The sequence below is a fragment of the Sinocyclocheilus rhinocerous genome, unplaced genomic scaffold (assembly GCF_001515625.1).
Source record: "Sinocyclocheilus rhinocerous isolate Xijiao unplaced genomic scaffold, SAMN03320098_v1.1 scaffold38, whole genome shotgun sequence".
NCBI lineage: Eukaryota > Metazoa > Chordata > Actinopteri > Cypriniformes > Cyprinidae > Sinocyclocheilus > Sinocyclocheilus rhinocerous.
In genome coordinates, this window is record NW_015666482.1 from 296733 (window position 1) to 312420 (window position 15688).

General features: G+C 38.8%; 1 protein-coding gene across 1 annotated transcript in view; it reads right to left on the bottom strand.

Moving 5' to 3' along the window:
• The window catches only part of ankrd26 (ankyrin repeat domain containing 26), a 44231-nt gene that overhangs the window by 17298 nt on the left and 11245 nt on the right, over window positions 1-15688 (bottom strand). Inside the window, exons 13-31 of the mRNA XM_016543538.1 lie at window positions 14313-15518; window positions 13123-14207; window positions 12725-12839; window positions 12542-12606; window positions 10512-10611; window positions 9711-9763; window positions 9158-9233; window positions 9027-9071; window positions 7918-8217; window positions 7763-7840; window positions 7603-7676; window positions 6049-6816; window positions 3417-3640; window positions 2768-2962; window positions 2394-2424; window positions 1793-1934; window positions 1491-1704; window positions 1218-1401; window positions 985-1131 (exon numbers count right to left, since the gene is read on the bottom strand). Coding sequence (XP_016399024.1) covers window positions 985-1131; window positions 1218-1401; window positions 1491-1704; window positions 1793-1934; window positions 2394-2424; window positions 2768-2962; window positions 3417-3640; window positions 6049-6816; window positions 7603-7676; window positions 7763-7840; window positions 7918-8217; window positions 9027-9071; window positions 9158-9233; window positions 9711-9763; window positions 10512-10611; window positions 12542-12606; window positions 12725-12839; window positions 13123-14207; window positions 14313-15518 — 5102 coding nt within the window. The remainder of the gene's footprint in view (window positions 1-984; window positions 1132-1217; window positions 1402-1490; window positions 1705-1792; window positions 1935-2393; window positions 2425-2767; window positions 2963-3416; window positions 3641-6048; window positions 6817-7602; window positions 7677-7762; window positions 7841-7917; window positions 8218-9026; window positions 9072-9157; window positions 9234-9710; window positions 9764-10511; window positions 10612-12541; window positions 12607-12724; window positions 12840-13122; window positions 14208-14312; window positions 15519-15688) is intronic.

The window sequence follows — 15688 nt, forward strand, 5'->3', positions numbered from 1 at the left end:
TTTAAGGTATCTAATATTTTGATACTTAATTTCCATGATCTAAATATTCTTAAAAATGTCAAGTTTGTTGTCATTTGGAAGTGTGTAGGCCTTCTTGCATTATTATGCAGTTACATTATGATTATATATTCAGTGGCATAAAATGGTCTTTAAAATGACAATAATATCGCTTATCGCAATTATTTCTGGGGCAATATATCGCACAACAAAAAGTTGTTATCGTGACAGGCCTAATTGGTAATTTGCTGTATTAAGCTTATGGTCTTCATGGTTTCTTAGATGTGATAATATAAGGCCATAAAACTATGACGACACTGCATACGTCTGTAAAGCTATGACATTACTGCATATTTGACTGTAAAACTAAGTTCTGATATTAATAATCAGTGTTTCCCCTAGGTTTACGGCTTTGAGGGAGGGGGTTCCGTTTTTTTTTTTTTTTTTTTGACTTGTGTGTGTGTGTGTGTGTGTATGCGCGCGTGCATCGGTGATGCAGAGAGCGTGACCATAACGTAGAGACCGAAATGACATGCCGTCGTGTAAATAAGATAAATAACATAAGGCTATTTAGTTTGCTTAATAAAAGAACAAGGTATATACCTGTTCTATAGGAAAGGTAACTTTAAATGGCTTCTGTTGTGATCTGGCGCTATAGAGAAAATATAATTAAATATTAACTTGACCTTCAAGGGGGGCGGGGGGTGCCGTTGGGGGGGCGGGCCGCCCCCCTAATATAATGGCAGGGGAAACACTGAATAATTGTATAACTGTAAATCTATGATAACGCTGCATATTTGTCTGTTAAGCTATGATGTCACTGCATTTGTGGAAGTAAAACTATGACATCACTGCATATATGGCTGTAAAGCTATGACATCATCAGCACTGCATGTGTGGCCATAAAACTGTGACATCACTGCATATGTGACTATATTCCCTGACAAACACGTATATAGTTGGTGTTTGAGAAGGTGACAGCAGTACCTCATTGCTCTTGTTGAGGTTTCGGAGGTTCTCCTCCTCAATGTCCTGCTGCTTACGCAGGTGGTTGTTGAGTAACTCCTCCTGTAGGGCACGAGCACTGCGCTCATGAGACAGGAGACGCTGAGACTCATCTCTGTCCTCTTCAATCTAAACACACAAACACACACACTGTTCAGCAAACTGTGTTACGGGCTGGTTTTACCAGCTAAATCTAACAGTCTGCTGCTGTTGACCTGTTTGATGCTGTTCTTCAGGGCTCTGATCTCCAGTTCCAGACTGCGAACTTTCAGCTCGGCTTTGTGACGCTCCTCGGCCTCGGCTCGCTGCTGCTCCTCTTTCCTCTGGAGCTGCTCACGGGTTTTATTATACAGCATGAGAGCGCTCTGATGCTTTTCCTGTTCCTGTCTCAAAAGGAACCTTTCATGAGAGGAGAGAGAGAAGAGAGTCAACGTCACAAACCCCGGTGAGCTGCAGACCTCCTTCCACATGCACTGAGTTGAGCTCACTTGAGATTGTTCATATCTGTTTCCAGCTCCAGTTTGAGATGTTCTAGGCTGGACTTGCTGCCTCTGATCTCATCCAGCAGGATCTTGAGCTCGTTGCGTTCCTGCTCCAGCTGAGAGGTTTTATCCGCCAGACGACTGTGTCTGTCTCTCTCCCTCTGGATGGTGCGTTCATACTCATGAAACATGTTCTGTAGTTTCACCACACTCACAGAGTCTGCAGGATAGACATTAGATATAGGTGCACATCTTCATTTTCTGTACATCTGAACTTGCTTTCAGCTGACTGGAGCTGACCGACTCACCCAGATAGCTTGAGTCGAGTTGTTTGAATAGCAGAGAGGCATTGCGGTATCCAGATACTGGAGTCTCCAGCTCCTCAGTAGCTGTGTCAGAAGACTGGGTGAGATCTTCAAAATCATCCGCCATTTCCAGCTCTCCAGTGCTCTGCGTAGGAGACATTAAAGTCAATGCAACACATGCGTGACACCGAGTAGGGGTCGACTTATGTGTGTTTTTCAGGGCCTGATTTTTCCCAGTGTTTTTCAGATACTGATTATTAAACCAATATTTTGAACAGATATATATGTCTGGTGTAAAAATGAAAAACAATGTCAAAATTAAGAATAACAAGGGCTCTGACAAACACTTTCTTTAAATGCTTTAAAATTATTTTATCGGCAAATTGGTTGTGAAAATGAACGATACCGATAACCATAAAAATGCTTAATATCGGTGCCAATAATCGGTTGACCCATAACATTGAGTATTCTGTGTTAAACTGGTAAATATACGAGTAACAACTTCATATTCTCAAAAGTCAGAGCGCAGTTTGGTAACCACTGTCTTAAAACATTAAACAAACACTCATATTTAGAGGTTTACCTTATCAGGACAAAAGCTCACCTGTTCTTTCTTACGCCTTAAAGACGGGGACCTGTCAGAACAAAGAGAAAACATGGTTTAAGCTTTATCAGACAATACCAGTCTACCGGAGAGCAACTTTGGTGCTCTAAAATGAGGATATAATGCAGTATTCCCTTTAAAAAAATAAACGTAATAAGGCCCATAAGGAATCTGCCCACTTTTTTTTGTTTTCATTTATTCTGCACTGATTGTTAGTGCAAGCATTGCACGTGTAAATATTACAGTATTCAGTGTTCAGATTTGGTAGAGTTCTGTGTTGCTGTGTGAATATTGCTGCTGCAACATTGCAACATATAAAATTGAGCTGTAAATAATACATTACATTAAAAAGCATGTAAATACTGCATGTATACCTCCTGTCCTCTTCCGACAGCTCACTTAAAGTACTATCATCAAAGACCGACTCGAGGTCTCCATTATGGCGGGTCGCAGGTCGGGAGGGTTTGCCCTGCAGAGGGGGAGCTACACGGAGATTTCTGGCTTGGCTACCTACAGTTTTCTTTTCTTCCTCCTCATCTTCCTCACCATGTGGTGGTGCTCCGTCAGTACTGGAGGTGCACAGATCTCATCATGAAGTTTGAACAAAAAATTGGCAACTGCACGCCCTCCACCAGGGAAACACCCAGACATAAAACAGCAATGATGACACCAGAAGCAAATTCAAAGCTTCAGCAAAAGCCTGGTGGCAATATTGTTGTGTTCTATTAGCATGAAACGTAACTGACAAAATAAAAATAACACAACACTTGCATACCATGATTATATATTTTTTATTATGCATGCATATACTTTAGAAATAGAATGAAAATAAATTTGTAAAAATGTGTTTTGATCTATCAGCCATGGCTGTTTGCTGAAAGCTCTTTACTTCAAGGTGTCCTCAGTAATTTTTTTCAGTAATATTTTAAATAAAATTAAATTAAAATCAAGTTCTTCTACGTGATTGGATCACAAAAACATCTCCCTTCACATTAATTCCATCTAGTAATGTGACATATGTACCTTCTCGGACTTCTTGTCAGATGTCTTGGTGAAACACTACCCTCTCTTCCCAAAGACCTGCTGTCAGCCATCCCTTCCTGTTTAGGTTTTGGGTTCCCAGAGTTGGTGTCAATTTTCTTCCCTTTTCCTTGGTCAAGTTCACCTCGTTCTCTGGTTCCTCTAGTATCCCATAAAGCACTGGGCTGGTGTTCTCCCCTCATGCCATCCGCCTGTTCCTTGCCACCCTAAAAAAGAAGATATTATTTGTTGAGAGAGTTTAAAACATATGCACTTACTCTAAGACACTTACACTTACACTTACTCAAAACAAGCATTACTCTAAGAGCAAAATTAAATTCTATATTTAAAACTACTTCTGGGAAATGTTTAAGAATGTGTTGATTTAGTCGATTGATCATGCAAAACATTCATGTACAGTCACATACAAGACAAAACTAAGCCAAACACCACACAATACATGTCTTCTTTTCTTATTTAAAAAGAAGCACTAGCAACATAAAACACACTTCAAGCCAACATCAACAGAGAAGTTCCGGGTTAAAAATTATTGTTGGAAACTCCTCCGTTGAGACGCATCATGAAAGCACACACTAACACCAGTATGACAGATCTTCAGGAAGATGAGGAGAGATCTTCAGACAGCTAAAGGAAGCGATCCTTGGCACACATACACACGACAGATGAGGTGTGAACTGACGCCCAAGTGTGGCCTCAAGTGAAGCATTTGACACCACTGCATAAAATTAACTGATAAATATTTCATAAAGTGACAGACTGGATTCAAGACAAGTGAAGGTCAGGTCACACAAGTTAAAACATATACAGGACAAGACAGGACAACTGAAGACCCCATGAAATCAAACTTGGAGCCCATGTCTTTTTAAATCCTCCTAAAAGTCGAAGCAGTAATTGATCAGTTTGAGGAGCAAGAAGCAAGAAGCATACTACTGTCTAAAACAATTATTGTTGCACAATCCGCACAAGCTCATTACGAATACAGCCCAAACCGTGGTTTTTCCAGGCTATGATATAAATAATAAAGGATGGCTGTTAAAAACAATAGAATTAAGTAAAACTAGTAAAAATCATTTTCAGTAAATAAAATAAAAATCTTGAAAATTTGGAAATGAAAATTTGAATTGAATTTGAAATGAAAAGTTGAAGTACTAATATTACTAAAACCGACATAATACTAAATAAAATAGTAAAACATAAATATAACAAAACAACATAACAAAATTATTAAAACTACAGTTGAATTATAAACTGAAAATATAAAAATAAAAGCTTATTCAAAATATTAACAAATACTGTTATAGTATACAAATAATACTAAAATAATACTGATTTCATGGGGTCTTAAAATGCATGAAGTATGTAAATGATTTGAAAACACTGGAATTGAATGGGTAGTACAAAAACTGTTGACAACAAGATAATAGCTCTGTTTCAAAAACTAGTGTGCTGCCTCACTGACTACTGCCTACATAGGCAGCTGCCTTCTAAGGTACCATGACAACCATCATAGAACATCATAAATGACTGATTTGAAAGATTTTATATAGGCAGAAACCTGCAATATGAAGCACATGGGAGACGCTTGCATTCTGCGAGTGAACATCGCTTTATTGTGCCATCCCAAAGAAGACAGCAAAATAAAAGTCATTTTATAAATGGCTGATCTGGCCAGATTCCATAATTAGAAAATAAGCCGGGAGGAGTATTAATTAATTGTGGCAAACCTTCATCAAGTTGAACCACTGATGTCACATGGACTGTTTTACCGATGTCCTTGCTACGTTTCTGTCTGGGAACATTTCAGTTGCGTTGCTGTCTATGGAGGTTCAGAGAGCTCTCAGATTCCATCAAAAATATCTTAATTTGTGTTCCGAAGATGAACGGAGGTCTTACGGGTTTTGAACGACATGCGGGTGAGTAATTAATGACAGAATTTTCATTTTGGGGTGAACTAACCCTTTAAAAACGACTGATAAGAACAAGGTATAAGTATGGGTGCCCAGACAGACAAAGACTCAGATGCGGTGACTGTCATCTCAGCTTTGTTGCTTTGTACAATAAAGTCTTATTTCGACATCTGGAACTCTGCTTCTCAAGCGTCATTGACTTCATTGAGAAGACCATTGCTTGCGCCACGACACATACAAATAATTGATTTAGGCCTTTTTTCAACACTTTCAGTACTGTATAAAATGCAAATATTTGCAAATACACAATTACAATAATTGTTTTTCCAAGTAAATGTGCTACATTAGCTGCAAAGCACTGCAACATGAGCACAAATGTACAGTTAAAGAGCTTATAAAAACTTTTAAAAACACGTTTTTGGACAAAACAAGTCAACATAATCAGAAGCATGTCATGTCTAGGTAGGCAGCTCACTAGGTTTGGAACAGAGCTAATGATTAGCAAAACCAGAGATAGGGAACAGCTGTGTAATTTGGCCCGTCAGTGTCTGGGCAGCATTACAAGATGACAGGCGGCTTTGTTTTTGAAGCTGGAGCTTTGCCCTCACATTTTGAGTTTATGTGAATGAAGAACAAGAAGACAGAGGCAAAACTGAAAGTCTTCATTCGTTATATAAGTTTGTCTGAGACTCCTCCCGGGGTCCTACCTCAAGTCTGGACTTCCACAAGCCCTCGTCAACCTCATGGGAGTCAGAAGAGGGCACTTCTAGAAATTTAGGTGGGACTTGTAGCTCATTCTCAACAAGCAATGAAGGTCTGTGAAGTTCTTCAGGTTCTTCATCTACGTTGCTTCCAGAATCTAGTGGATACTTTTCTTTGCTTCCACTATCAGGTTCCTCAATGTCATCCGCTGGGTTCTCTGGCTCCTGGGCCTCATCTGTTAGGTCTTCTGGGATGATTTGAGGGTTGTGTTGGTCACTGGGAAGCTCTGCATCGCTGACCTCAACACTAACCGTGCGGTGGACACTTTCAGACTGCGAGTCCTCCAGGCCTGACTCTCTCTGCTCTGGGATGGGTAAAAGTATGGCACTTCTCGCCCGGGCGGTGGGCCGCACTATTGGCTCTCCCTCTTCCTCACTGGAATCTTCATCATCTGCTTCCTTTTCCACCTCTTTCTTTTCCTCCTCATCATATTGTTCATCTTCTTTCCACTCCTGCTGCGAAAGCCCACTTGGTGGTTCCTTGTGGTCCAGTTCTCCGAACCTCTCTTTTAGTTCAGCAGCCACGTTTTTATATTGGGACTTGGTCTCCTTTTTTTCATTATCCACCCAGATTTTCTCATAGCGTTCCTCCCAGGGAATCTCATCAGCTTTCTCCTCTTGTTCGTCCTCTCTAGGAGAGGTTGGGCGCTCCAGTGGTTCATTGTTAGATGGCCTATTTATGTCTACGGAAGATGCTTGTAATGCCTCTCTTGCCTTTGTTTGCACAATTAGACAAAAGAATAGAATTAACAATGAAAAACCAAACAAGTGTGGTTGACAAGGACTTCAGACCAAACGTGAGACACATGCAAGTGACTCGTGCCAACATTTAAACTGTATCACTGTCACAAACACCATATTTAACTAAAATAAAGCACAAAAGAAACATGTGGTGACATTAAAGACCAAATCCACTGAAGAAAACATCACTGGAGCTTCCAACAGGCTAAAGACTGTATTTTCAACATTTAATTTAATAAGAGGCAAAGTTTTATTAAAGGCATATTCTTTCAATTTAAAATAAATTAATAAAACGATAGAAATGAAAATCTGATCAAGTTTTTCATAAGTCGCTGAAAAACTACAGTATACTGTTTTTCCCTAGCAAATTAAATAAAAAGTATTTGCAATACTAAATGCAATTAAATGCAAATGTAAAAAAGAAATAGCAACAAAATTTTTTAAAAAGATTTCTTTTTAAAGAAATTTTCTTAATGCTAAAGCAATAACAGTGACATAATTCAAATTAAAATGTAAAGTTTTGGGTTTTATTTTATTTTTTATTTTCAATCATCAGTCAACCTGTATGTAAATTCTGCTAATCAGTAGGTGGGTCTTGAGTGCTCTTTTAGATTGTTTTAATTGTTTTATTTTTAATTTTGGCACATAGTTTGCAGACATTTTCAATAATGAAATGCTTAATCAGATTTTTATTTTTATCTTATTTAAAGTTGGTAGAATTCACAGAGCTGTTTTTTTTTCTTTCTATGAATCGCCCACCTGATCTACATCTTCGCTTGCGTCAGAACTGTCTTCACTCTCGGCATCTTCAGCTTTGGGTTTCTGCCGATGAACTGAAGAGAAATTCAGACAAGTTACTATGTAATATAAAATACAGTGGGAAGTATTAAACCCTGAGCGTTCACCCTCACAGTTTTACCTGCATCAGGCTCAGCGACATTTGGCAGTGAAGCTTTCTTCTTGGCTGGACTGGAAGTGTCCGTATCCCAGTCCGATTCTGTAAATAAATAAGTAATGTAATCAGCATATATATTTATTGAACTAAATCTAAGATTTGTAGTTTCTGAGTTCTACCTTCACTCTCTGGCCTCTGATTGGAGTCCAAGCGCAGCCGTGGCAGTGGCTGCGGTTTTGAGTTGGCGTTTAGGTTGAGAGATCGTGGACTAGGTAGAGGTGTTGTGCTCGAGGTTGTGGGTTTGTTTCTCTCTGGATTGGCTTCTTTATGTTCCCTGGTGTCCATGTCCTGCTGCTGAGGTGTTATGGGTAGCGTGGAAGATGCTGGGCTTTCAAAGAGGGGTTCCTCGTCTAGCTTATGAACTGGGTAGTTCTTACTGGCCTTACTGGTGGTGCTGGCGGAGTCCCAGTCTGAAGCATCTATGTGAGACAGTGAAAATAAATGATAAATGCAAGCCTAAAAGAGGCTGTCTTCACCGCCAGTGTGTAACTGAAGAGTTTTCATCGACATTCTGACTGAAGATCTTTCAAGCTAATCAGGTTCAGAAAGAGTGTTTTTAAAGGGGTCATATGATGTTGCTAAAAAGAACATTATTTTGTGTATTTGGTGTAATGAAATGTGTTTATGCGGTTTAAGGTTCAAAAAACACATTATTTTCCACATACTGTACATTATTGTTTCTCCTCTATGCCCCGCCTTTCGCGTGTTTAAACGAGGCGTTTTAGGAGGGCGTGGACCAGTCTTAACTTTTATAAAGAATATCTCTTTGGGTTTGAGACTTTAGTCTTTGCAACTTTAGGGATCTTATCTATTCTCGAACGGCTTGTAACACTCCAAAGTGTAAGGAAAACTTGAAATCGCAAAAAAAACCTTTAAATGTATATATTATATAAAATATGTATTTATTTTCAGCCTTTTTGCCATTTGACAGAAGCCAGTTGAGAAAGGACAGGGAATCGTGTGGAAAAAGGCCAGGCAAACAGGAAAATGGCAAAATTCGAACTGAAACTTGTGTCGCCCACGGCATGTGTGATATTAGCAAGTATCAGCAGAACTATCAATGAACTAATGGAAGTACACAGAGAATAAGTGCTTGAGTATCTGACCTGGAGGCCACAATTTGTGTAAATTAAGACAAATGCATGAACACATCAGACATACAAAACATTCAGTGAATGCAAAATTTGATTCAGGAAATGTTTTAGTGAAAGAAAAACATCAAGATTACCTTCAAGATCATCAGCATCCCCCAAACCAAGCTCTTCCATCAGGTCTGTAAGAACAGAGATGTTTAAATGAGAAGCCAAATATGTTACAACATAATTTAATTGTTGTGTTTAAAAAAAAAAAGGAGATGACCTGTTTTCTTATTAGCTTCTTTTGAATCCATCAGCTTACTAAGAACAGAGACAGGCTCCCTTTTGATCACTTTGGGCTGTGAGGAAAAGTTACATTTATTAATATATTCAGAAGTTTCAAAAAATATGATTTATTTATATTTATGAATTCACATTAACATTCATGCATTTGGCAGACGCCTTTATCCAAAGCGACTTACACTGCAAATGTTTTTTTAATCAGATCATGCATTTCCTGGAAATTGAACCCATGACCTTGGTGTTACTAGCACTTTCTCTACTATTTGTGCTACATTAATATTTTATCAGTATAATTCACAATTTTTCTTCAATTAAATCAGGTGTTACTGCTAAACATACAGACTTTATTTAAACTTTATTTTGTAGATCATTTCAGTATGTTTTTGTTGTTGTTGTTTTTTTGTAAACATTACATATTGACTTTATTAACAATCTAATCATTAATGTATTTTACCAAAAAACTGCATAGCAAAAATTGGTTCTTCATTTGGAAAAAGCAAATCAAGTTCAAAAACTTTCAAAATGTTGCTTACTGGTATTTCGGTTTCCTTCTCTTCTTCATCATCATCTTCGTCATTTCTTAAAACTGAAAGGCAAGAAGGGACAATGTTCAAAACTCCCCTCAAAAAACATGAAAATCAACGGACAAAGGCAAGCTTCCATGTTACGAGTGCGCAGGCATGCACATGCAGCGATGGAGATCTCCCATGATGCCTGTGAATTGGGGTTTGAGAGTGACCAAATACTCAAACACAATAAAGGAAAGTTCATTTCAATGAATTCATCTTGTAAACATGAGCAACAATAATGGACCTTTCCCACTAAAGCATGTATTAGTTGAGCATCATGCCGTGTCACATCACATGCCTTGAATGCACAGATGACAATAGATGCATAAGACAAGAGATCAGGATCCGAGGACAAGATGTTAATGTGACGGCTATAACAGTGATGATTAATCCAGCAGGACAACAGCAAATCATGAATGCCTACCCATCGGCCTGCAGCCTCCTGGCTGGCCTATACTTCTCAATAAATTAATGTTCCTCCCTCCTCTTACGAAGGAGGGAACGTATAAGAAGTCTACAAAGGAATTCAATGAGATTATGAAATGCAAATCTACAAATAACCTAAACTTTGCATAATTTAGCATAGCAAGTCTTGTAAAAACATCTGTTAAGCAGAAGCAATGGAAAATGTCAATCTTTTGCATATTTTCAAGCATGAAATGGTTGCAGAAGGCTACACAGACAAAGCTATTATGGTATTCCATTCTAAAATGCAATCATATTTTTATGTAGTAAAAAAAAAATCACTAGACATGCCTTGCATACCTTCAGTGTTCTCCTCACAAATACTGTACATAGATCTATGTGATTTGGCGGTAGTGTGTTGAGCACTGGCCTGTTTCTTCTGTGGGCTCTCAGAACCAGACTGCGAGGAGAAAATGAGAGAACATCAGGATGAAATGTGGTCACAGATGACCTTAGAACAGAGGATCACAACCTGCTTTTTTCCCCCCACATTTTCATCTCTACATTTTTACATAATTAAACAACTGTATGTGTATCGTTATAAATTCATTTAATTAAATATAATTGTTAAATTACATAATTATTTATTAAATATATATTTATACATTTTACTTATTTAATAAATACAAATTAATTTCTACCTTTTTAAATAATGAAATCATTTTTTGTTTTACTTTTATTTATTTCATAATTTCATTAAATATATAGTAATTGTTAAATAATATAATTATTTTTAAATATAACTACTATTTATTTATCTGTAAATATAAATTCATTTTTACATTTTTAAATAATTAAAACTACTTTAAAGGGGTCATATGATGCGATTTCAAGTTTTCCTTCTTTCTGTGTGTGTGCTTCGGATGTATGTGCACTCAGAAAACCTTATATAAGAAGTTTAAACTAATATGGTTTAAAACGCATGATATCAGCGCGATAAACATGGTAATCAGAACCAAAACAGATGTTTTTTTTTAGTAGGTCCCAGCTGTAATGGCGCAGCTCTATTCTGGAAAAGGGGGCGGGGAGCAGCAGCTCATTTGCATTTAAAGAGACAGGCACGAAAAACAGCGTGTTTCTGCTTCCACTCAAAATAGGCATTTTCAAAATGATATAATAAATGATCTGTGGGTAGCCGGTGTGTTCGACTAGAAGAGGTACAGCTCAGATCGATCATCCACGAGAGCGATTCGAAAGCGCACGGAGCATTCTGCTCTCTTAGCTCTCATGGTACTGTAATACACCGACCGGTCTGCACAGTCAGTCCGCGTCAAGTCGAACACGCCTACTAGTTTACACCGGTTACACTCAGACATATGGAATGGTCTTTATCAGTTCTTAAACAAATTAAGAACTACATTCGATTTTTATTGACTGAACACAAGCGCTTGCGATAGAAAACACTGTAATGGTTTCCACTGATTAAGAAATATTTTTGTTTGCTTGGGTGGTAATATTAGGTCTATTATATTAATAGGGAAGGGGGCCCAAAAATTTGTTTTTTCTACGTCACGAAAATAGGTAAATCCGGCCCTGCCATCTAATGTGTGTTTTGGCCATGTAATGTTGCTGAAATTAAATATGTTATTACCTCTGAGTCAGAGCAGCGATCATGGAAGAGAGAACACAAGCAGACAGCGCTGGAAGCTGCTAATGCTCATCAGTAAATCAGTGGAAAATGAATAGAAATTATGATTCTGTCTGAGCTATGCGTTTTAAAACAAACACTAACTAGTGTAAATGTAGTCTAACAGATGTGTAAACTGAAGACTATTTGAGCTTTATTAAAACTGAAGACTATTTGAGCTTTATTGGTTACATTTTGTTCCTTTGTGCAGTGGCTCAGGAGATGAGTCTTTGAGTTTGTATAAACATCAACAAGCTGAAAAATAAAACCAAAGTTTTTTTTCCTAGATAATGTAATCTTGTTAAAATTGTTTTTCATAAAATTGGTATCGAAAAAAGTATCGTTCAGGAACCGGTATCGAAGTCAAGGTATCAGTATCGAAAATTTTTGAACGATACCCAGACCTACCAGAGACTTATATTACATATTGTAAAAAGGGGCATAATATGTCTCCTTTAAGACTTTTTAAGGCCTTTTATTAGGAAAACGTTATTTTAGACATTTTAAGGACCCGCGGACACCCTGTTTTTGTTTAACTAATTTATATTTAATTCCACAAACTCCTTGCAGTTCTATCACAAACTTCAAGGTGTTTTCTAATCACCGGTTGGGAAATTCCTGATTGTGATGTTGTACACATATACTGCATTTCTGTATAGAGACTTCATCAGCTTTGCTTTGTTTAATATGTCTTGAGACTGACCTCTGAATCCCAGGGAGATTCGTCATTTTCATCTTCCTTTTCGAGTCCCAATTCTAAAAGGAAATCTGGAAAAACATGCAAAGAATGTTATATGGTCATGTAATACATTATATATATGGTCACTACATGCCACAAATTTGAAGTAAAAAATAATCCTTCAAACCATAAAGGATGAAAATGTACCTCTTCGCTTTTCCTTGCTAGCACCACCATTTCGAGAATCTTTAGCCTTTTCACACATTTCCTCTGGTTCTTCCCTCTCATCCTCTTCTTCCTCATCCTCTGTTGAGGCTTCTTCCTATTCAAAGAAGATGAGTTGCAAACCAGTATAAACGGCGAGCATTTTACACTCAAACCAGAATAAACTGTTGGCATAGAAGTGGTGTACTTCAACGAGATTAGATAAATAAAAGAATAAAAGACACAAAACAAGTGGGATGAGCAAGAACACATTTCTCAGGACTGCATCTTCAGTGTTTGTCCGCTATCCATAGCTACCACATCTAGAAGCTATAACTACAAGCCACAAGTCAACACCTATCCACAAGCTATGGCTATTCTAGCCATCGTCTCCTGAGTACCTGTAATGATCCTTGCTTAGAACATCTTTCTTCCATTACAGATGTATTAACAGTGTTCTGTTCATGCAACTTCTCAAGTTCTTCCCCACCATCCTCTTTGTCAGAATCAGAAGTGAGATCAACTTCATCTATGACGGTGTAGAGAATTTCTTCCTGAAGAGTAGTTTCTGGTTCAAGCACCTCTGTTGGACGTTCATCTGCAAACTCTACCGAAAGGTCATCCTCAACTTGAGAGTTATGGCTTGAATGTTGAGGCGATTCTGGATTTGTAGATTTATTAATGTCCTGTGAGTCTTGATCCAGATGGATAAACGTTGAAGGCAATGGACTACAATGTTGGGGACTTGGCGAGTGGCTTGAGGAACTTGAGTTTTGTGGACTAGTTGCTGTTGAATGTTGATGGCTAGGTGCAGTAGATTGCCTTGGACTTGATGTGTGTTTGGGACTAGGACTTGTTGGGGATTTTGGACTTGTTGGAACTGGGCTCATTGCATTTAAATATTTGGGGCTATTTGAGAGAGATCTCATTAGCAATGGTTTTTCCATTTGTGCTGGACTTGACGTGGTGGAATGTTTTGGGCAACTATTGAAGAGATTTGAAGTGTGTGGTTGATCTGCATCATCAATACATCCGTCATCTTCTTCCAACATAGATTCATTGTCAGAGACATCAGAGATCTGATCTATTCCAGAAGACTTGACCGAGCCACTTGCAAAGTCATACTGCATTTGCTTCACTTGGCTGTCGTCCTCTTGACTTATACTCTGGTCTTCATCACTTTGACCAACAATCATGGACACTGGTATAGTTTCACTCTCATCCCTCTGATCGATGCACCCAGGTTCTTCATGTAAAGGACTCTGGGAAAGGTGCTCAGTAGGTTCTTCATGTAAAGGACTCTGGGAAAGGTGCCCAGAAGGTTCTTCATGTAAAGGACTCTGGGAAAGGTGCCCAGAAGGTTCTTCATGTAAAGGACTCTGGGAAAGGTGCCCAGAAGGTTCTTCATGTAAAGGACTCTGGGAAAGGTGCCCAGAAGGTTCTTCATGTAAAGGACTCTGGGAAAGGTGCTCAGTAGGTTCTTCTCCTAAACATGTAATATTTATTCAACTTTTAATAAATTGATGTTGAATTGTTTAAGTTTCATGATTTTAATTAATTAGACATGCTTTTTGAAAGCCGTAAACCTAGGGGAAACACTGAGGTTCTTCATGTAAAGGACTCTGGGAAAGGTGCTTAATAGGTTTTAACAATGCCCTTTTTGAAGTGTTGTCATCCTGAACCAAAGCCTCTTGATGATGGTCTTTTTCTGCACTTGGCATCTCCATGTTTGATTCCTTATCTCCTTCAGGTGTCCCATCACTTTTGTCTGAGCCATACTCCCAAGATACCTCAGGGCTCTCTGGTTCCTTCTGTCCCAGCAATGTCAGAAATAGGTTTAGTGGCTTCTTCGTTTGCACTTCTTCTTCCTCGTCAACGCCATCCCAATCATCTTCATCATCATCTGCAGTAGTTAAAGCCTTTGATTTAGGTGATACTGAAGGAGCATCCAGATTGCTGGTGTCAAGATCAGCTATTCCTTCATTTTGTCTAAGTGGAACAACATCAGTTTCATCTTGAAGTTGTGGATCACATTCAATGGTTGTCCCTTGAGAGGGCTCCACTTCTAAAATGTTCTTCTCAGCCTTCAACAGCTCCTCATCTTCATCATCATCCCAATCATCATCATCACTTTGGTTTTCATTCTTGCGCTCAATTGGATTTCTGTTTGATGTTCTGTCCACACTTGGTAAAGAAGTTTCACATTCTGCAGGAGAACTTGGACTATCACTGGCCTCCTCGTTGTCCTCCTCATCAGAGAATCTCGCCTCGACTCTGACGGCTGACACAAGACAGCCATCCTCTAAATCAAGAATTCCTGTAATTGGACCTCCAAAAAGTGCCTTTTCAGGAATTGTTTCTTTCATGTCCATTTTATCTGGAGCATCTTTTTCTTGATCTGTCTTTACCTTCAGAGGACTGTCTCCTGATACTCTATCCTCCATCATGTCCCACTTAGGTTGGTTGACATTTTCATCAGCCATATCTGATTGTTCTTTTTTACCAAGAGCCATGGTTTTGGGCAGCCCAGGAATGCCTGTTGTCTCACAAGCCACAGCAGCTTCCTCTTCTTCATCTTCCTCTTCTTCACCATCTTCATTTTCATCTTTATCATCGCTGTCATCATCATCATCCTCATCTTCTCCTTCCTCTTCCTCCTCCTCCTCCTCCTCTTCTTCTTCTTCACCATCATCGTCATCCTCACCTTCATCATCCTCACTTTCAGCATCTTCATCTTCAGATTCGTCCTCTGGACTTTCGTTGCCTTCCAAATCTAGTTTGCTACCAGAAGGCAGCTCTGAACCAGAATGGCAGGGTGGATTGGGTTGAATAAAAACAATAAAGAAGTGAAGAGTTAGACAATGTACCACACAGAGGCACAGTGAGGGTTACCTTAAGGGTGCTGCTGAAGGGGGTGGAGCTCATCTGGGGTGGGTGGGGTAAAGAGGCAGGGGGGGGTGCTACAGG